General features: G+C 41.3%; 6 protein-coding genes across 7 annotated transcripts in view; 2 read left to right on the top strand and 4 right to left on the bottom strand.

Moving 5' to 3' along the window:
* tex2l (testis expressed 2, like) overlaps positions 1–2,708 on the bottom strand; it is a 61,823-nt gene extending 59,115 nt beyond the window's left edge. For both annotated transcript variants that reach the window (XM_077626657.1, XM_077626658.1), the window contains exons 1-3: positions 2,485–2,708; positions 1,706–1,756; positions 1,111–1,154 (exon numbers count right to left, since the gene is read on the bottom strand). The gene's annotated coding sequence lies outside the window, so the exon portion shown is untranslated. The remainder of the gene's footprint in view (positions 1–1,110; positions 1,155–1,705; positions 1,757–2,484) is intronic.
* On the top strand, positions 2,100–6,340 carry meiob (meiosis specific with OB-fold). Its single transcript, XM_077626660.1, has 13 exons — positions 2,100–2,638; positions 2,803–2,860; positions 3,012–3,143; positions 3,271–3,343; positions 3,417–3,612; positions 3,715–3,815; positions 3,937–3,989; positions 4,149–4,244; positions 4,406–4,498; positions 5,065–5,209; positions 5,274–5,460; positions 5,539–5,625; positions 6,025–6,340. The coding sequence occupies exons 1-13, from the start codon at positions 2,582–2,584 to the stop codon at positions 6,196–6,198; spliced, it is 1,452 nt and encodes a 483-aa protein (XP_077482786.1). The 5' UTR covers positions 2,100–2,581; the 3' UTR covers positions 6,199–6,340.
* Positions 6,341–6,756: 416 nt separating this feature from the next.
* Positions 6,757–9,466, top strand: mlst8 (MTOR associated protein, LST8 homolog (S. cerevisiae)). The gene is made up of 9 exons (XM_077626297.1): positions 6,757–6,810; positions 7,039–7,197; positions 7,297–7,348; positions 7,410–7,572; positions 7,765–7,840; positions 7,916–8,068; positions 8,516–8,640; positions 8,729–8,892; positions 9,018–9,466. The coding sequence occupies exons 2-9, from the start codon at positions 7,069–7,071 to the stop codon at positions 9,134–9,136; spliced, it is 981 nt and encodes a 326-aa protein (XP_077482423.1). The 5' UTR covers positions 6,757–6,810; positions 7,039–7,068; the 3' UTR covers positions 9,137–9,466.
* Positions 9,467–9,577: 111 nt separating this feature from the next.
* bricd5 (BRICHOS domain containing 5) lies at positions 9,578–12,214 on the bottom strand. Its single transcript, XM_077626299.1, is given in 5 exon segments — positions 9,578–9,771; positions 9,963–10,116; positions 10,880–10,984; positions 11,462–11,788; positions 11,865–12,214. Coding segments are annotated over 5 exon segments (720 nt in total). The 5' UTR covers positions 11,904–12,214; the 3' UTR covers positions 9,578–9,676.
* Positions 12,215–12,548: 334 nt separating this feature from the next.
* On the bottom strand, positions 12,549–14,614 carry pgp (phosphoglycolate phosphatase). The gene is made up of 3 exons (XM_077626298.1): positions 14,518–14,614; positions 13,718–14,342; positions 12,549–13,354 (listed from the first exon to the last, which is right to left on the bottom strand). Exons 2-3 carry the CDS (start codon positions 14,313–14,315, stop codon positions 13,029–13,031), a joined length of 924 nt encoding a protein of 307 aa, XP_077482424.1. The 5' UTR covers positions 14,316–14,342; positions 14,518–14,614; the 3' UTR covers positions 12,549–13,028.
* A 322-nt stretch (positions 14,615–14,936) lies between these two features.
* zdhhc4 (zDHHC palmitoyltransferase 4) lies at positions 14,937–17,637 on the bottom strand. Its single transcript, XM_077625753.1, has 6 exons — positions 17,136–17,637; positions 16,951–17,024; positions 16,621–16,799; positions 16,412–16,537; positions 15,529–15,773; positions 14,937–15,458 (listed from the first exon to the last, which is right to left on the bottom strand). Exons 1-6 carry the CDS (start codon positions 17,256–17,258, stop codon positions 15,162–15,164), a joined length of 1,044 nt encoding a protein of 347 aa, XP_077481879.1. The 5' UTR covers positions 17,259–17,637; the 3' UTR covers positions 14,937–15,161.
* Positions 17,638–18,771: the final 1,134 nt, after the last annotated feature.

Raw genomic sequence — 18,771 nt, 5'->3', positions numbered from 1 at the left:
TGGCGATTAATTAATATTTAAAAAAAATAAATAAAGTTCATAAAAATGTGAAAATCCACACTGAAACTCTGACTCAGCACCGAAAAAAAAAAGTTATAGTAGGGGTGACCCTATTTCCCGATTTTTCACCAAACTCAAACGTTGGATGCTTTCATTTTCATCTCACTTACCTTTCTCCTTTACAACATGGCAACCCATGTGTGAAACCAAAGCCTCCGTGGTTCTTTTTTCTTTTAACTTCAATAAAATGGTTGATAGCGATACCTCGCAGCACCAACACGACTGTTTTTCTTATTCATTCCGCTTTTCAACAGCTCATTATTAGCATCATTTCACATTTCCTCCACGGCCTTACATTTCTATATACATCCCCATCTCCCCAAGTGAGGACGCGGGGGTGCCGAAACGTGCATTCGCTGGCTTGCAGTAGCAGCAAAAATCCATCGCACAGGTGGCGAGGAAATTATAGAGTAGACGTACCGTACTCGTATTTTGGACGCCAATAAAGTCTGCTCAATTTTGCCAATAACTGCAAAACCTATACTTGGACATAAAGCTTTTGCATAAGAATTTAACCGTCTGTAACGTGCGCTTAATGATATGAAGCAATACAATCGTGGTGCCGTTGATAATTTAGCTCTTTTTAGGGGCAGCTGTAATAAATTTACGAGTCTTTTTTTGTTACTTATGACCGCTGTCGTATATCTGGTTAAATACTTCAACCTGTATATGGTGGTTAAAAAAAAACGGCACTGTAAAACGTCTTGGAATTAAACCACATTGCATGTGGACTTAGTGTAAACATGAGACTTCCTGATTGCAAATGTTCACCAGGATCAAGACGTGCACTTAAGACAAAGACAGAACACGACGTGAGGACTAACAAAAAAAGACTCAGTGGTTCTGCTAAGTAGTCGCCGATGTTTGTACTTTATCGCCGGCCCACAAATCTCCCGTGTGGTGCCGTCGTCGACAGCCAGTTGCTAAATAAAAACCGTGACGGCAAAAGTATGGCGCATGGAGGATAAATGAAAAACATTCATTGCTGAATTCAATTCAAAAATGACACCAGTGTTACTTAAAAATTCAATCAGTATTTACATATTTTACCTCTTCTGGATGCTTATCAGTATGCGCTGCATATCAGTCCACATCTGAAATGAAATTCGCATTTTTATTGTCATAATGTCCTCTTTTCCAGGTCATATTCATCAGCAAATATTAGCACCAGAAAGCAAAGCTCTTTAACGTTCAGTATTGGATGGAAGAATGGCGAATGGTAGATTAAATAGACGGCGAATCAATATCAATAAATCATTCAACCAAATGTACCATTTCACTTGATGTATTTGATTTTGAGGCGTGGCTGTGATTGATGGCGTATTGATGCAAATAAAACCTAAATTAAATTAGACTTTGAAATGATATCTCATTTAAATTGGTGCATCTTGTTCGCAACATTAAGGTAGAAAATAATTCCTGTTTTGACATTGCAAAATACTACATCATTTAATAGATTCTTGCCTGGATGCACTGTCAGATTTCTCAACTGCGGGGGATTATATTCATATATGGAGACGACGGAAGGGGAAAAAACACACAAAAAATGCAGCATTTGAGGATTTACTGTCACAACTCTTCATTCATGCTTAGCTAAATAAGACAATATCATAAGTCAGATAAAGCTTTGTTCAATCAAACTTACAGGAAATTGTCACATTCATCTTTGCCAAAATGTCTTCCGTTGAATCCTTTCCTGTGAATTATGATAAGAATAGATTAGAATGACAATATCCACATAAAGTCTATAGTGTAACATTTAGAAGACATTCAGCTATTTCACAGTTATTCATTACAATTGCTTTCCATTTCATTGACATGAAAATCCGTAACTTTATATCAAATATTTAAATCAAAGTACTATACCAAATAGCAGAAGCGACAAAACGTGATCTAGGGATTTGCGGATATTAATTTTCGGCCCCTAGTGGGTCGGTGCCCCAAAATAGTGGGTCGGTCCCCCCCAGGGGGGCGTGGTTCGATCCCAGGGGGGCGCAAAGCAACACCTGGGAGCTTTTGACTTTTAAAAAAACATCCTTTTTGCCAGACAAAAAATATAAAGTGCCATTGCACATTTACTTGGTGGATAGCAGTGGCGTTTTTACTGTCACAGTTTTCTCAGGGAGTTACTTCGAATTTTATATAAAACGAATATTTTTGTTGAGGGGGGGCTTAACGTTAAACTCTTCTTTTGCGGGGGGCGCAACATTAAATAATCGAGAAGCACCGCCCCTAAGGAATCAAGTATACTGTACTACTAGCTCGCTAGCTAGCTAGTTAGTTCCGTAGTTAGCCGACTTGTGCGGAAAGCAATTTTGTCGCAGTAAAATACAATCGTGTTGAAGAAAGATTGACAGAACCGTTAACACGTCAAGTTATTGTGGTAGGTAAATATAGTTATTTGTATTTAGAGTGGGTATTTACCTTGTTGGACTTGGATCTGGACTTGGACTTCGACTTGGAGCTGGACTTGGAAGTATTGCGCACCATACCTTAGCAATTAGCGTGATTGCAAAAAAACATGGCGGCCACGAACTACAGTAGCATTTCTGAGCTTCATCCCAACTTGTTTCACACAGTAAGCATAATAATATTCATTTAACAAAATTACCCCTAACTGATTTCAAAAGGCAAACTGGCTTCGATTTTTTTCGGGATGTTATAAAGTTTTACACTAACGTTTTAGGCTTGTTTTTCCATGCTAAAGTGCTTGCAATATCATAAGCATTTGATCCTTTCCAGAAAGTGGTTGGCATCATCATCGGAAAAACTGATATAAAGAGCTTCCCTGACAGAAAAAGTATGTATCCAATTTTCCAATTTCTTCGTTTATTGCAAAATTGTGGAATAATATGTCCCCTTCGTGTGTTACCCACTATCGCCCTCCTGTGGAGAATGTATACATTACACCTTTTCGGTGATTTATTTACTGTCAGCGTGTCTATTTTTAGATGTTGGTGTGGACAGATTCACTTTTGGCTTCACTGTTAAGGACTCTCCTGACTTCTTTATGAACGTATCTGCTTGGGGAAATGATAACTACATCCATGGACTTTCCCAAAGTTTTACTATTGGTGATATTGGTAAGAAAAATTAAAAAAATACTCTTTATCCTTCCTGCTCCAAGGCTTTCTTCCCTTGAAAACAACTCTTAAAAATGTGATTTGATTACTATGTGACTTTCCTGCACACTTTTATTACTCTTTCTAGTCATTATTGACAACCCATTAGTGGTCAGCAAAGATGCAGAAAAGGAGGAACGATTCTGTCCTACAACACCAAGGTTAACAAGCAATATTGGCTACATTTATTTACATTGTGGCTTACAGTTTTCCTCTCTGTCTTCTTTCTCTTAGTCCTTACAGGTTGATGCTGGCAGAAAGTCATTCCAAAGTGTCTCTGTGTACGGACGTGGACACTAGCGACAGCTTACTGCCACTATTTTACATGCCAATCAAAGATTCTAGAGATTTCTACTCTTTGGGAGACATTTTGGCCAATGGACAGAATTTGGAGGGATCCTTTATAAACATACTCGCTGCCGTCAAAGCGGTAAGTCCGCCGTCTTTTTTTAATCAGGCCCAAACATTTGTACATACTGTGAATAATATTAATTTTGTGTCATTTAAATGTCTTGCGGTTTCTCTTTTTCAGACTGGGGATATGAAACTATTCCGAAAATCAGATGGGAGCCAAGGACAGAGGCTGGAAGTCAAGCTTTTTGATGACTTGGTGTCTTCCTTTCCCCTCATTTGGTGGGTCCCCGCTTATAGACGCTTTATATTTGTCTGCTTGATGTTAAAATGTTTAGCGAGATCAAGCTAAAGTTGCCGTGGCCTCTTCTGACTGACCTCCCGACCTCTGATTCGTTCGCAGTTGGGACAAAGAAGTCATTCTTCTCATTCAGACTTCAGTATCTAAAGGGACCGGTAGGAATTGAATCCCAATTTGAAATGTTATTGCCACTTGTCATGTCCTATTAACATTCCCTCGCCAAAGGCAAGCACGGCCGAAGACACTTGAGATGAAACGCTGTGTTATTTTTGAAGATAACTTACCCTTGTTTTGACTTGTTTCCTCATTCCAAGTGATCTTCATCGCGGATACCAAGATTAACTTTGACAGGTTCCGCAATGGAATGACCGCAACGGTCAACTCCAAAACCATTATTACTGTCAATCCCGGTAAGCGTGCTGCCGCACGGCTTCACCAAAGCCTAAAAAAAAAAAAAAAGCATAGTTTCACGTTTGAAAAGGTATTTTGGGAAACTAGACCGGCGGCGACAGTCCGTCGTTTTAGCGCAAGTGGAGAAGTGTGATGCGTGTCAGTTATTATTTGTTTACAGATACGCAAGAGGCCGGCATGCTGTGCCGCTATGCGAGAGAGATGTTCGAATCTGGCGCTCTGGATCAAGATGACGTGCCAGAGAATGTGCTGGGTAATCGCAAAGACTTGGTAGAAGAAAACCATCTGTGTGTTTTAACGTGAAATACAACAGGATATTCCATAGTCCATGTGGAAACTTATAATAAGTACTATACTTGTGATCTCAAAGCTAATATGGGCGTTTAGCCTAGCAGTAAAATGTCACGTAGCAATTTAGCTAACTCGCATGACCAATGTTCCCTCTAAGCTGCACGCGTGCGCAATTGCGCACTACTCTTGTCTTCTCTGCGCACAGCAAATCATATGGAGCGCACAAAATAAAATCACAATTTTTTTTATTTTTTTTGGGGACGCGCAAACCACTCATCCGCCGGGCCGCCCATTCATAGATATTAATCATTACATTTTATTATTACTAAATCATTTACGTGTAGTAGACATACACCTGCTTGTGGCAAGTGTGATACTGGTGTGCCCATAACGAGCAATGATGATGTTGCTCACACTGGTACTCAGTGTGCTCAGGGAGGTTGTCTTTCTGCCCAGACAAACAAAAATTAGAGGTAACATTGCACATGACAGAGACATGAAGTTTCATTTGTCACTTTGGTCCCGCAGCAGAGTCCATCACTGATGCGTACACGATCAGTCAACTGAAAAACAAAGGCCAAGAAAGTTCCGAGGCGTCCTACGGCATCACCTACTGCTTCATCTCCAAGCTGGATCTGGACGCCACCGTTTCCAAAGTCATCAAGACTCGCTGGTATGCTCGCCAGACACATGTCTTGTACCTATTCCCTTATTTTTTTTTGCCTTCTGCGTGTCAGCGCCAAGTGCAAATTCCAGGTAGAAGAAGGCGTGCAGTATTGCGCCAACCAACTGTGTCCAGGCAGAGGTCAAGCTTTTTCATCCACTGTGGGATTTGACCTTCTGATGGATCTCACGGACCACACGGGCACCCTTCATAGCTGCACCCTCAAAAGCCCAGTCGCTGAGGCCATGCTGGGCTGCACTGTTAGTCACACTCAATGCTGGAAATCTGGGGAAAATTTGTTATTACAGTATTTTTTTTTAATACACCTTTTCTTGCAGACACAACAGTTTACTCACATGACTGACAATGAACGCTCTGCGATGAAGTGGAAGTTTCTGTTGGAGAGATGCAGAACATGTGTCAAGGTACAATAGTACATAAAAGAAAGATGTGCTATGCCTAGTTTTTATTGGCTGACAGCAAATGATGAAAATATTATTGGACATGGCCCGCACAAGACGCTTAAATTCAGCCTACATTGCATTTTTCGGCTTTTACACTAGATTCAGCTAGTCACTTAAACTCTCCATTAGTTTAAATTTAAACTACAAAAAACATATTTTTTTTGTGGTGTAAATTTAAGTATAAATATATTTTTGGAATATTCTTTGGATTATTTTATTCTCATTCACTTCCATTGACAGTTATAGACATCAAATCCATTTCGATTTAGAAGGATGGTATTGAGTCGTCATATTTAACTGAGAATTAATTGTTGGACCGCTGCATATTACGCTGCTTATTTTGAAAATCTTGTGTTTTAGATTCTCCCCTCCACTAGGACCAAAAGCGGGTTTCTGGCGGTGGTCCTGGCCTGCTTGCCGGCCGACTCGGATGAGGTGAAGCAATTCATGTCGACCTTGCTTCAGGCAGCCCGAGTCCCTCGTTTTAAACCTCAGATGGGATGTTCTGAAAGCGCTACGCAGATGCTAAAATAGTTTAAAAAAGATGAAGAGAGCTGGTGTTCATTGCTCTTTTTTCTGCGGGTTGTGTTCTGATTGTTCGTCGTGTTTTACAAAACTGTTTTCAATTTGTTCTGGGTTTTCAAATCTTGAAATAAAGTTGCATTCTTGGATCAAACCTGGTCTCCTAAATTACTGCTAGGATTCTGTTACATGATTCCATATACATGTAGTAATATTATTTAAGGAATTAAAGCTTCATATTTTTTAAGATCTTTAAATATTGAATTTAATTAGACTGAAATTCATTTGTTTTTTATATGCCTAATATTTCCTATTAATGTCATTATACATTTTATAAATGTTATTAAATATTTTATTGTCATGTGTAGTTCTATGGAGCTCTTTGGTGATTTTAGATTTCATAGAAATAAACTTGACTTTACAATAAAACTCAACGGGCATTGTAACGCATGGCTTTTCAAAATATAAATGATTTAATATTTTTCTACTCTAATAGTATATGTGGCTGAATTTATTTATCATTTGTGAATTGAAAATTCGTCAAGGCGGAACTTTGTTTCGACTATTTGTTTCTCGGGCGGCCATTTTGAAAGGCGTACCGATCGGTAGCACCACAAGCAAAAGGTAATCAAAACAAATACTATTTTCAAGTTCAGAATTACATTACAAGCCTTCTTTTCCGCGATCTAACTCTTTTATTGAATTGATTTTTTTAAATGTTAATGTAATTATTCCTCAGCATCTGACACGTATAACTATGTCACGGCGCTGACATTAGCTGTTATTATTGTGGACATGTTTCTAATGCAGCATATGACACAAAGTTGCTAACATTGTGACATATTGGATCAGGTCGCCAGGGACCTTGTCAAGTCCAAAAAAATGAACGTGAATCAAAGCACCGTGGGCAGCGATCCGGTCATTTTGGCCACGGCCGGTTACGACCACACTGTCCGTTTCTGGCAGGCCCACAGCGGCATCTGCACCAGGACGGTCCAGCACCAGGACTCGGTATCCTTTATTTGGAGATCACACTTAAAGTTCCCAAATATACTTTTGGAATTACACCCCAATAACACTTTGCAACATGTTCTTTAACATTTTTGCAAGCAAGTGAGTTCACTTGAAGTAACCCCTGATAGGAGTATGATCGCTGCTGCAGGTAGGTCAAATTATTATTTGACATTTTTAGGATGATCCTATGGCAATTTCCCTGATTTTAGGGTATCAACATATCCGCATGTACGATCTGAACTCCAACAACCCCAACCCCGTGATCAACTACGACGGCGTAAGCAAAAATATCACCTCTGTTGGGTTCCATGAAGATGGACGCTGGATGTACACGGGGGGAGAAGATTGCATGGCTCGTATTTGGGATCTCAGGTAAGTCCTTTGTCAACATCTAGGTGGCCCAGTCTTCCAGTTAAGAGGGAGTTCTGAATTTGTAGTCTAGGAGAAAAGAGAACCAGAGTCCATCCATAACGTATGGTCACACAGGAGTAAAATCGTCATTAATTACAGTACAGTTTTTGTATTGAAGAGTCAGTACTTTAAAGATAATGTAATCCGTGGCAGGTCAAGAAATCTCCAGTGTCAGAGGATCTTCCAGGTCAACGCGCCCATCAACTGTGTTTGCCTGCATCCAAATCAGGTGGGTCATTCGGGTGTTTATTGTGGTTTGAGATGGACTTTGTTTTAATTTACATTGTTGTTTTTTTGTTTCCAGGCTGAGCTGATAGTTGGAGACCAGAGTGGAGTCATTCACATTTGGGATCTGAAGACGGACCACAACGAGCAACTGATTCCCGAGCCGGAGGTCTCGGTTAATGCCGTTCACATTGACCCGGATGCCAGTTACATGGCAGCAGTCAACAGCTCGGTCGGTAACATATTTAACTTCTTTTTTTTTTTTTAATTTAATTTTGAATAATACACTAAGTCAAAACTATGTGATTATTAAACTGAAAAAGTATAAACAGTGAGTTATTTGAAGTCCAATAAAGATGAAATGAAAAGAACTTTTTTTTAATAGTAAGCGATAAATAAGAATTTAACAATAACATGCTGGTATATACATACCTGTCAACCTCTGCCGATAACTGCCCTTATAAATGATTATGATTCCCCTTACAAACCCCCCAAAAAACCTTACAAACACCGTACGAGTCGTACGACTCGTACGGTGTTTGTAAGGTTTTTAGGGGGGTTTGTAAGGGGAATCATAATCATTTATAAGGGCAGTTATCGGCAGAGGTTGACAGGTATGTATATAGCAATGTATTTAACTTGAGCCACGAGTAAACTATACTGTTGTCCTCCTTTTTAGGGTAATTGTTACGTATGGAACCTGGCTGGAGGGATGGGAGACGAGGTGACGCAACTCATCCCCAAAACCAAAATCCCCGCGCACAAACGCTATTCTCTCCGTTGCAAATTCAGCCCCGATTCCACGTGAGTTTCTGATCTTTGGCCGATAAGACGCAACGTCCCCAATGTAGCAATGGCCGGTAATGGCGTCATTGTTTTTGTTTTTCTTCAGTCTGTTGGCCACCTGCTCAGCGGATCAGACCTGCAAAATTTGGAGGACTTCCAACTTTTCTCTCATGACGGAACTGAGCATCAAGAGCAACAACCCGGGAGAGACATCCAGAGGCTGGATGTGGGATTGCGCTTTCTCCGGGGATTCGCAGTACATTGTCACAGGTCAGTCAGTATTCAATGGATTTTTTTTTAACATAAAACAATACTTAAAAAAACCATAACCCCCTAAAAAACACTAAATAAATGACTGGGAAAAATGTCACGACTTTCTTTCCGTTTCTTCTCAGCTTCTTCCGACAACTTGGCTCGTCTTTGGTGCGTGGAAACGGGCGAGATTAAAAGGGAGTACAGCGGCCACCAGAAGGCCGTGGTGTGTCTCGCCTTTAACGACAGCGTGCTGAGCTGAGAAGGCAGGACTCGCTTTTCAAATACCGCCTCTTTCGTCTTTTGCAACGTCAAAACCGGAGTGACAACAACCGATCGCTTGCTCTGAACGCAACGTTTCACGGTCCACCACCAACTTTCCCGTGTCGCTGTCCAGGGTGCTGAATCGTATTTATTATTATCAAGTTATTCCAATTGAAGTGCGTTTATAGAAATACAGGTGAATTTCGATTCAGTTTTTTCCAAAAGTGATTTGCCATTTATTCTATTCTCAATTATTCTTTAATTCTTTCATTTTATGTCATATGTTGTGACTTCTGTACTGAGAATTAAACAATTACATTTGCAATCACATCCTCTTTTTTACTGTGTGAGACAACGACGACTATTGTTTTATTAAATGCACTTTTATTGAACAACAGTCATCGCACCGGTTGTTGTTACAAGTGCGGGGAGCTTTTTTTTTACATTTTTTTTTAAAGTGCCACCATTTTTGGCCTCGTGGAAGGAGCTAAAAGACAAAAGGATCTCCTCACCTTTTTTAAACTGACACCATTTTGGATTACTCCGGTAAGTAGTAAAAGCAAATGGACGCGCAGATGTTATTGGGGAAGCAGATGTCGATGCAGAAGTAAACCAGCCGCTGTCTGCCCGGACCTACAAAAGAAAGACGCCCAAAAAATGAGATGAAAAGTGACCTGGTCATTATTTAGTCTATATAATTTTTTTTCTATACATTTGTCAATCCAAAAAAAACCTTTTGGTCTTAAAAAAATGCCATAAAGATCAACAACGTTACACAATACAAAAAAAATCTGCATAGTTGGAGTTTATGTTCCATCTTTTACCTTCAGCTCTTTTGGTCCAGTGGGTGGTCCTATCCCGACACAGATTCCTGATGGGCTCCTGCAAAGTGGAGATGTCCGCTTGACTTGCAGCCAGGACCCCCAAAAACTCTGTGCGTCTCTGGGTCTCGTTCACGTGCAGCTGGAAATGACTCTGCTGGAGATAAATAAACGGGTTGCATCAAGTATAAAATGGCCGTGGTCTCCAAACTATAGAAAAAAAAGCTGACATGTGATGAAGTCCTTTTACACCAAATTTAGTCCTGGTCCTCAAGGGGTTGCATTTTAATGCCATTATGGTTATTAAACTTATAGCAGGGGAGCTTATGACTTAAATAGAAAGTCTTTGGAATTGCGTCAGGCAGTATTTCACTCTAAAAGACAAGTCTTAAATACTCCAAAAGCCAAACCCCCCCTATGAACAGTGAAGCCATTGTGTCTTCTTCCTGTAAGAAGAGCCCGAGCGGCAGGGATCACATGTTCTGAGGAATCCAGCAGGAGACACACAGGGAGACTTTTAAAGTCTCTTCTTCATCTCTGGTTGGGATTCCGCGTTGAGGTCGTCGTGTACATACGCACTTAAGTGTTGAGGATGATTGCATACCTGTCAACCTCTGCCGATAACTGCCCTTATAAATGATTATGATTCCCCTTACAAACCCCCAAAAAACCTTACAAACACCGTACGGTGTTTGTAAGGTTTTTGGGGGGTTTGTAAGGGGAATCATAATCATTTATAAGGGCAGTTATCGGCAGAGGTTAACAGGTATGTGATTGTCATTCGGTGAAATAATAGCTGCTAATTGTAGAGTGAATGCCAACAAATTGAAACTGCCCCAAAATGGCACCCAAGTGAATTTCAGCAATTGTAAATAGGCCCCAAAAAATCTATGTATACATGAGTTTGCTGTATTTGTCACCTGGTGTGATGCTTTAAGTAGTGAGCGCACATTCTCATAATCGGATGCCTCCATGGTCCACAGCAAGCAGCTCTCCTGATTGGCCGGCTGGTAACAGATCAACCCCTAAAAAAAAAAAAAAGTTGAAGTTCTCCAGCCACTTTACCCTGCTACCCCCCATTAGTTTCATTTATATAATAAATAGACAGCACATATTAATCAACATATACATATTCATGTAAATGAACATATACATGTAAGAATTTCCATCTTTAGTCCCTTGTGTAGTTTGAGACATACACACAAAAGTATCTCAGTTCTAGACAACATTGTGATCACAATTTTGTTCATTTAAAAGTCAGGCTTTAAGATTATTTCCACAAAAGGGTTGCAGTGAGTGTGGGTTTTTATTCCAAGCCATAAAGAGGACACCTTTTCACTAATGTGGGATCCAATAAGTGCAATCAGTGGATCGCAATCAGGTGCTTCTTGTTACCACCCAACCCCCGTTTTGCTTCAACCGGATCACTCGGAAGCAAAAAGCCCAGCACCCTCAGAGGCCCTTAACGACCGCTTTCCCCTCCCCCGCTCCAACCACTTTACATTTTTGGTGTCGAAGATCACGGTGGATTTTCGTTCCACGGAAAATGTCACCAGGCCGCTCTCCCGGTCCACCAGCGCCGACTGATTGAGGAACTGAAACCCGGCCGGGTCCGCCGCGGTCAATCGGACGACCTGCGAAGACTGACCGAGACGACGACGGTTAAATTAGGAGATTAAACCGGCGCCGGGTGCGAAGAAAACCTGCTGTGGAGGCGGACGGAGATGTCCCGTCAAACCGAGAGCCAGGAGGATGAGGACCAGGGAGACCCAGAGACCGACACACAAGGCTTTTTGGGGGATTTGGCGCAAAACCGAAGACCCCCCGTCCTGAGGAAAGACAAAAAAAAGACAGAATGAGCCAAAAAATACTAAACAAAAAAGCATTTTTTTTTTAAATGCTTACCACACGGCCTCCTCCCTCTGGAAGATTCCAACACGTCATCGTCCCGTCACGGTGGGAAAAGCACGCTCATGACCGGCGCTGGTTCCGATATGCGACTCACCTGGCCGCCTCGCCTTTCTCGGTCCTCAGGGTCCTCCCACTTGAAGCGCCCCTCCTCAACGCTTCCATCCCGTCCTCGTACACCTGAACTTTAACTGGAGAGATGCTTTTCAGGCCTTTGACCTGCGGGAAGAACCTTTGAGAGGCGCTATTGAGTTCCTTCCCTCGGTTCAGACAATAGACAAAGCCATGGAAGGCGTCATTCATTAGATTTGATGGGAAAATTCTGAGTTTTTTTTATATAAAGAAAAAAATAAATAAATAAAACGACATGAAAGCAGAAAAGGGATGTCAAGATGTTTTAATTTTTTACGTTTTACATTTTGCCCAGCTCATTTTTAATCGGTTACAATCAAAAGAAATGAGCACTGCACTCGGTCAAACTTTGTCAGTTAACCAAAAGCTAAATGTTTTTGTCTGAAAAAGTTGACTTGGGTCATATTGCGTCCATATTGCAATCTATTTTTCAAACGTTAGTTGCCAAAGCAAGCCGATTTCAACACGAGAGGCCATTAGGAAACAAGTATTATCTCACATGAACACTTGTTTTTCCTGACAGATTAAATTACAGTAGTTGCAAAAAAACTAGCTAGCACACTTAGCATCCCTTTAAATATTTCAGAATTCTATAACGCATAAAAATATATTTATACCGAAATAAATATATATTTTCTCTTCTTGACTACACAGCTTTATTTCAATGCCTCATTGAAAGATATTTTTTACAGCTGTGCTAAATTAAAAAAAAGTGTTCTATGATTTTCTCACCTAATTTGAATGAATCATTAGCAACTAGTTAAATGACTAATCCAAAATGGTGCTCTTTTTTTAGATTCCATAATCTGTATATTTCATTTTTTTTACTACGATTTGAGGTTGAGGCACAAAATGGCGTCCAGTGGTCCAAATATTGCCCCCTGAATGATTTATACAGACTATAATCACATTTTTGTTGTTGTGTGGCAATACACTACAATAGATAACACTTAATTAAATCATTAAAATATCCGAAACAAATGGAAGACAATGGACTTGTTGTGACCCGGAAGTCAGTCCTTTACAGTCTCACCCCTGCAGGGCCGGCAGAAGATCGGCGATGCTGTCCACGTAATAATCGGGCACCATCCGCCGCCTGTCGGCGCAGTCGCTTTCGCGATTATCCCGGGCGTCCGCCACCGTGTTGACCCCGGTGAGGGTGAGGAGCGTCTTGAGGCCGCAGTTGGAGCCCAGCAAGATGTCGGTGTCCAAGCGGTCGCCCACCATCAGGCAGCGACTGGCGTCCAAGCCAAACTGGGAGGCCACGCATTCGAACATGAAGCGGTTGGGTTTCCCCACCGTGGCCGCCCCCCGCTGGGCGGCCGTCTCCACGGCCAGCAGGAGGCAACCAGTCCCTGGAGAGAGCAAGAACAGGAACGTTATATTTATTGGTGGACTGGAAAACTAGCAAGCCATCTTGTGGACGCCATTTTGGTGCACAATTTCGATACTAACGCTAGGTGTTTGTTGGGGGTTAGAAAGGGGGACCTCACTACAATAGTAACTCAAGCTATTAAGACTTAATAGCTTAAGTTGGGGGTGCCGCATGCGGCTCGAGAGCCGCGTGTTAACTTAAGGGGCCCCTTCACTCTTTGCCCACTTTGCTCCGCCCCTGAATGTGTGAAAAATTGACTTTTTTTTGACAGGCACTTAGATTTAGTCGTATTTATTTGCTACTTAGTCGATACTAAATTGCAAAATCCGGGCGTAGTTCCTACCTGGGACGGCCGTGCCCCCTTCCAGTGGCAGCCGGGTGTCTTTGTTGGTGCCCACGAACAAACAGTCCGTCCGGGTGAGGTACTGCAAAGCTCGGTTCAGCTTCATGTAGCTGAAATGCTGGTCAAACCCGACCAGCACCGCCTTCACGTCCGGGTCGAGAGGCACGTTGGCCCAGTCGCCCTGCTTGCCGAAGACGTGGTCCGGTCCAACTCCGGTCTGCTGGATGCCCACCGCCTCCAGTTCTTGCTTCATGGCGTCGCTGCCGATCAAGTAGACCTTTTTCCCCTGCATCTGGCACACCGTCTTCAAGTACATAGCAGAGCAGTAGGCAGTCCCGAACACCTCGTCCTCCTTGGCGTCGAAGCCCAGCGTGGACATTTTGTCCACGTACATCTTCCTGGTCTTGCTACTGTTATTAGTGACGAAGAAGACCTTCTTGCCGGCTTCCTTGAGCAACTCGATGACTCGAGGGGCCCCCGGGACCGCCTGGTCCCCCCTCCAGATGACCCCGTCGCAATCGAACAGGACGCTGTCCACGGAGTCCAGCAGTTTTTTGGCCAGATCGCCGCTGAGTCGCACGCATTTGGACTCGGCCATGAGGAAGGAGACGAGTCGGGCTCAAGTCTGGTCACAGAATAAAAATAAACACGCTATTTGTAGGCACTGTCAGCACCGGGAAATGTCTCGAGCGTTAACCCCACCCCGGATTAGAACTCGGGGGCAAGTTACAACATGTCAAATAGTCCAATTTACTCGAAAAAACGATTGCAAAATACAATAATTGTGTAAAAAAGCTGACCTTCTAGTGATTGCGGTACTGGCTGTGTTTACTTCCGCACCGGTTTAAAGAACCAGGACCCTCCAAAGAAGCTCCGCCCACATTAGATAGGGTCTCCGTTTCTACGCCTGACTATAATTTCCATTGAAAACTGTTGTTGCTCGTCAAATTGTTTGTTTACTTACAATTTACAGTACTTTTAAGACGTTTATTTTATCCTTTTCATACGCAGTGATTGTTAAGACAAACGCTATAGAAAATATTAGCGTGGAGAGTTGGCTGAACTGTTTTTACTTCATTTATTGTTTATTGTTAATTGTATTTTTAACTCTTATGTGGGCCGTCATTTGTCCCATAGTTTGCGTTGAACTGCATGTTAAAATTGAAAATAATGTCAGTATTTTGTGGAAAAAAATGTGATTTGAAAAACACAACTCTGATTACAAATGCAACTATTTAATAGTTGAAAAGAAAATTAAAGCACACTTGCCCAAGTATGTCAATATAAAGTATTTGAAAAATATTTCCCTAAGAAATACATAAGAATTTTCATGACACAGTACAGTAAAAATCGGTTCAATGTTTGAGTCCAACCACAACCTTAATTAAATTAAATCCTCCAAAATATGGGATTTATTGGTTTCATAACAGTTCTACTGTGACGGTCATCTGTCTTTTTTCCCAACAGGCTGCGGATGAAAAAAGATCTCTCCCAAATTCCGAAGTAAGCCTCGATTGTAGTAGAATCTTTTCGAGTGAGCCGTCGTGCCGCTCGCTTCGTCGTCTTTTAAAGTCGGACGACAGTGTTGGCAAGCGTGCGATCGACTCCTGTACCACTCGTTGGAAGTCTGATTGACGAGCGCCAAGAAGAAATTGAATAGCGTGTAACCGCCGAGCAAGAGGAAGATGAAGACGACAAATCCCAGCATGAAGACAATTCTGGGGAAGGTCATGAACAGATGCTGGAAAGGACAAGGAAAAGAAATTCAACATGGACAAGATGGCGGCTTGTGTTAGAGGGCGATAAAGTACCTGCATGACAAATTGAGGCCCAGCTTGCTGTTGCTGGCCGTACTCGTCGATGTATTTGGCCCAAAAGAGCCCCGATTGAAGCACCACTTCCAGCAGCATGGCGCCCGTCAGGAAGGCGATGTCGGCCGCCATGGCGCATAAAGCTAGCAAGTAGAGCAGGAAGTAACGTGTGTTGTAGGCGCCGATGCAGTTGTTCATCCAGATGCAGTGGTGGTCAAAACGCCCAACGCACCTTTCGCACACTCCTGTGGTAGAAAGGGATTATAGTAATTCCTCGATTATCGCAAATTCACAATTTTGCAATTTTTTCTGCTATTAATTACCGTATTTTCACGACTATAAGGCACACTTAAGTCTTAAATTTTCTCCAAAATAGACAGGGCGCCTTATAATCCAGTGTGCTTTATATATGGAAAAAAAATAAAATGTGTCAGTCATTGAGGGTGCGCCTTATAATGCGGTGCGCCTTATAGTCGTGAAAATACGGTATTAAAAAATATATATATTGAAGCGTTCTCCACTTTTGCTACTCGGACTCAGCACTTAAGAAAAAAGAAAAAGAAAAAAAAAGGTGATAATACTACTTCGCTATTTTTCAATTATCGCGGCCATGCCTGGTCTACATTAATCGCGTTATTTGAGGGATTACTGTACTTTTCTCATTGCGATTTACAACAGTCGTTGACACACTCACTTTTAAGCTTCTGCCATGCAATAGTTTTACGCAATTTGGCTATCGAGGTTACGTTTCCTATTGCTAAAAAAGATTTCTCAATGCAGAGATACGAAATGGATATAAACAATCAAAAATGATAAGCAGTCTTTGCCAATGTAAAGAAAACGGATAAACTCGCAAGGGAGGGGACGAAAACAAAGAACTCACTGCAGTGCTTGGAGCGAGCAGGTTTGATAAGATTACATGTTGGGCAAGTCACGGAAGGGTGAAAGAGTTTCCTGTCGTATGGGTATGCGTGCAGATGGATGGAGTTTGTCTTCTCCGTCACGGTGCCTGCAAAAAAAAACCAAAAGGTTATGCGTTAAAGACAAATTTAAAAGTGATGTGCTTTTATTTGGAGCCAGCAAAAGACAAACCGGGATCTCTCTTGACGCAAAGGTAGAAGAAGAGAGTCTCGAAGGCGAGTAGGACGTAAGGCACGGACAGGCTGGTCTGAGAAAGACCCATTTCAAGGCAGAAACCAAAAACTTCGTAGCTGAACTCTGCATACACGGCCCCGACTAACAGGAATTGCAGATAGATTAGGATGTTGTTCCTGAAAACAAATGGGCATATGAGATTATTAACCATGATGTAATTTATAACAAGTTGGTTCAATTGCCAGTCAGTTGTATATTTATCAAAAGTTAGTAAATATGCATTTGTATTAATAAGTTTTCCTAAATGTCTTAACGTGCTCTACTCACCTTTTATGAAACAGTCTGTGCAAGCATCTCTGAAAAAACTGCTGGAGCCATTTTGGAGTAATAGTTGCAAATACCTGAGGGAGAAAAGCACAGTAATAAGACTTCACGTTTGACCAATTGATTGGCACAAACAGCGCCACCTGGCGGTACTACGTTGAAACATCAATAAAGATTCCAAACCTTACCTTTGATATGATGTTGAGGATGCTATTGAGTGGATTATTCTCACGACCAGAATATTTGCAAATGAATATGATGCACGTCAACACCACCGCCACGTAGACGACAAATAGAGTGAGAAAATCCATGTCTCACAGGATTAGAATTCACCAACGTTATGGCTACTTTCGGCCTAAAAAATGCGACTCGATATTGTACGATAAGCGTGAAAACATCACGTCCATGGATGGTTTTGACTTTAGTGATACGAAGTTAGCACAAGCAACAATCTGAATAGGGGAAGTTGACGTTAGCATGCACGTATTAGCCGTGTATCTTTCACGTTTCCGGCAATCGTTTAAGTTACATCTTTCATTTTTGCCCCCAAATGCAAACATATAATTAGTATATAAAAGACTATCTTACGTAGTAGTGGTAAAGCTTCGAGGCTAGCGTGGTTAGTAACCCGTTTTAATGTTTGTGGTACACAGCTAATATGTGTTCAACGATGTTACTTCCTTAGCATTAGCAACGGCGTCGGCTGTGGGCGTGGCCAAAAGAGAATTTGACCTACTTTCCGAATTTTTCATTTTAATTAATGTTTTCAAAATATAAATTGACAATATACACACACACAAAAACCTAATTTTTTGTTTCCAATCCAATTTACATGAATTGAAGTAAAATTGTATGTAAATAAAAAAATAAAAACGTGCAATATCATTTTTACATATGATTAATGCAATAATAAGCCTTTCAGCTGAGAAGTATGATTAATAAAGATGCACTTTTGAAATATTATTTGTCCTTGGGTGGCACAGATAGAACAAAATTGGTGTTTCTGAATAATAATAATAAAAAAATTATAATAATACATAATGCCCAGTTAAGTTTGACAGGATGTTTTCTGTCAGCTTTGAATACTCTTTTAAAACACCCAATAAAAATAAAAATTATCCTTCCCTCTGTCACTGACCTCAACTGAGAAATAAAGCAATAAGGTATCACTAAACACTTGCTGTATCGTGTTACTAACTCTGCCCTACACTCATATTACAACTCACATTGCTAAAAAAGAAAAGCCTTGCATAGGAGCAATTGAAGAAGCTATGGGAAATATGCTTGCTTTTTAATAACCACTATTTAGTCTTCCTCACACACTGTTTTTTTTTTATATGTATCGGTGTGAAAGGGGCAAAAGAAACTTGAGGTAAGACATATTTACACAAACCCGGTCTTTGGAGGGCCTCCGCTTCATAGCCCATGTCTTCACAGGTGAGTGCCAATCACGATAAATAATTAATGTTTTTATTGATTAGATTTTGTCATGTTTTGTCGGGGTTTTGGTTGGTCGGGTGTGTTTCCTTGTGTGTCCTGTCTGCATGATTGTGAGTTCCACCTGCTCTGTCTCATAACTAAGGGAGAAAATCCTTGCACTTGGATGCAAAAAAAAAAAACACGGGGTTGAACTACACGGTCGGGGGATGGTTAACGAGGCAATTACAAATGCCTCATAATATCACACGGACAGGAGACACAGGGAAACTCAACTAACCAACACAAATACCACCAAAACATGACAGATTTAATATGATATTTTTTATGACTTGATAAGTGGGACCCCAACACAGATACTGCATTAAAAACCTATCCAAGGCTCTG

Source organism: Stigmatopora argus, chromosome 18, assembly GCF_051989625.1.
Source record: "Stigmatopora argus isolate UIUO_Sarg chromosome 18, RoL_Sarg_1.0, whole genome shotgun sequence".
NCBI lineage: Eukaryota > Metazoa > Chordata > Actinopteri > Syngnathiformes > Syngnathidae > Stigmatopora > Stigmatopora argus.
The sequence above is the reverse complement of the archived record's forward strand: the minus strand, read 5'-3'. Positions and strand labels throughout refer to the sequence as shown.

Coding starts and splice junctions, on each gene's coding strand:
- meiob (XM_077626660.1), top strand. CDS start 2,582: ATGGCGGCCACGAACTACAGTAGCATTTCTGAGCTTCATCCCAACTTG. Junction 3,144..3,270: donor TTTTACTATTGGTGATATTG/GTAAGAAAAATT, acceptor TACTCTTTCTAG/TCATTATTGACAACCCATTA. Junction 3,816..3,936: donor TCTTCCTTTCCCCTCATTTG/GTGGGTCCCCGC, acceptor ATTCGTTCGCAG/TTGGGACAAAGAAGTCATTC.
- zdhhc4 (XM_077625753.1), bottom strand. CDS start 17,258: ATGGATTTTCTCACTCTATTTGTCGTCTACGTGGCGGTGGTGTTGACG. Junction 16,800..16,950: donor CACAGACTGTTTCATAAAAG/GTGAGTAGAGCA, acceptor ATTTGTTTTCAG/GAACAACATCCTAATCTATC. Junction 15,774..16,411: donor TGCTCGCTCCAAGCACTGCA/GTGAGTTCTTTG, acceptor TTTCTACCACAG/GAGTGTGCGAAAGGTGCGTT.
- mlst8 (XM_077626297.1), top strand. CDS start 7,069: ATGAACGTGAATCAAAGCACCGTGGGCAGCGATCCGGTCATTTTGGCC. Junction 7,841..7,915: donor TTTGCCTGCATCCAAATCAG/GTGGGTCATTCG, acceptor TTTTGTTTCCAG/GCTGAGCTGATAGTTGGAGA. Junction 8,069..8,515: donor TGGCAGCAGTCAACAGCTCG/GTCGGTAACATA, acceptor CCTCCTTTTTAG/GGTAATTGTTACGTATGGAA.
- pgp (XM_077626298.1), bottom strand. CDS start 14,315: ATGGCCGAGTCCAAATGCGTGCGACTCAGCGGCGATCTGGCCAAAAAA. Junction 13,355..13,717: donor AGGGGGCACGGCCGTCCCAG/GTAGGAACTACG, acceptor TGCTCTCTCCAG/GGACTGGTTGCCTCCTGCTG.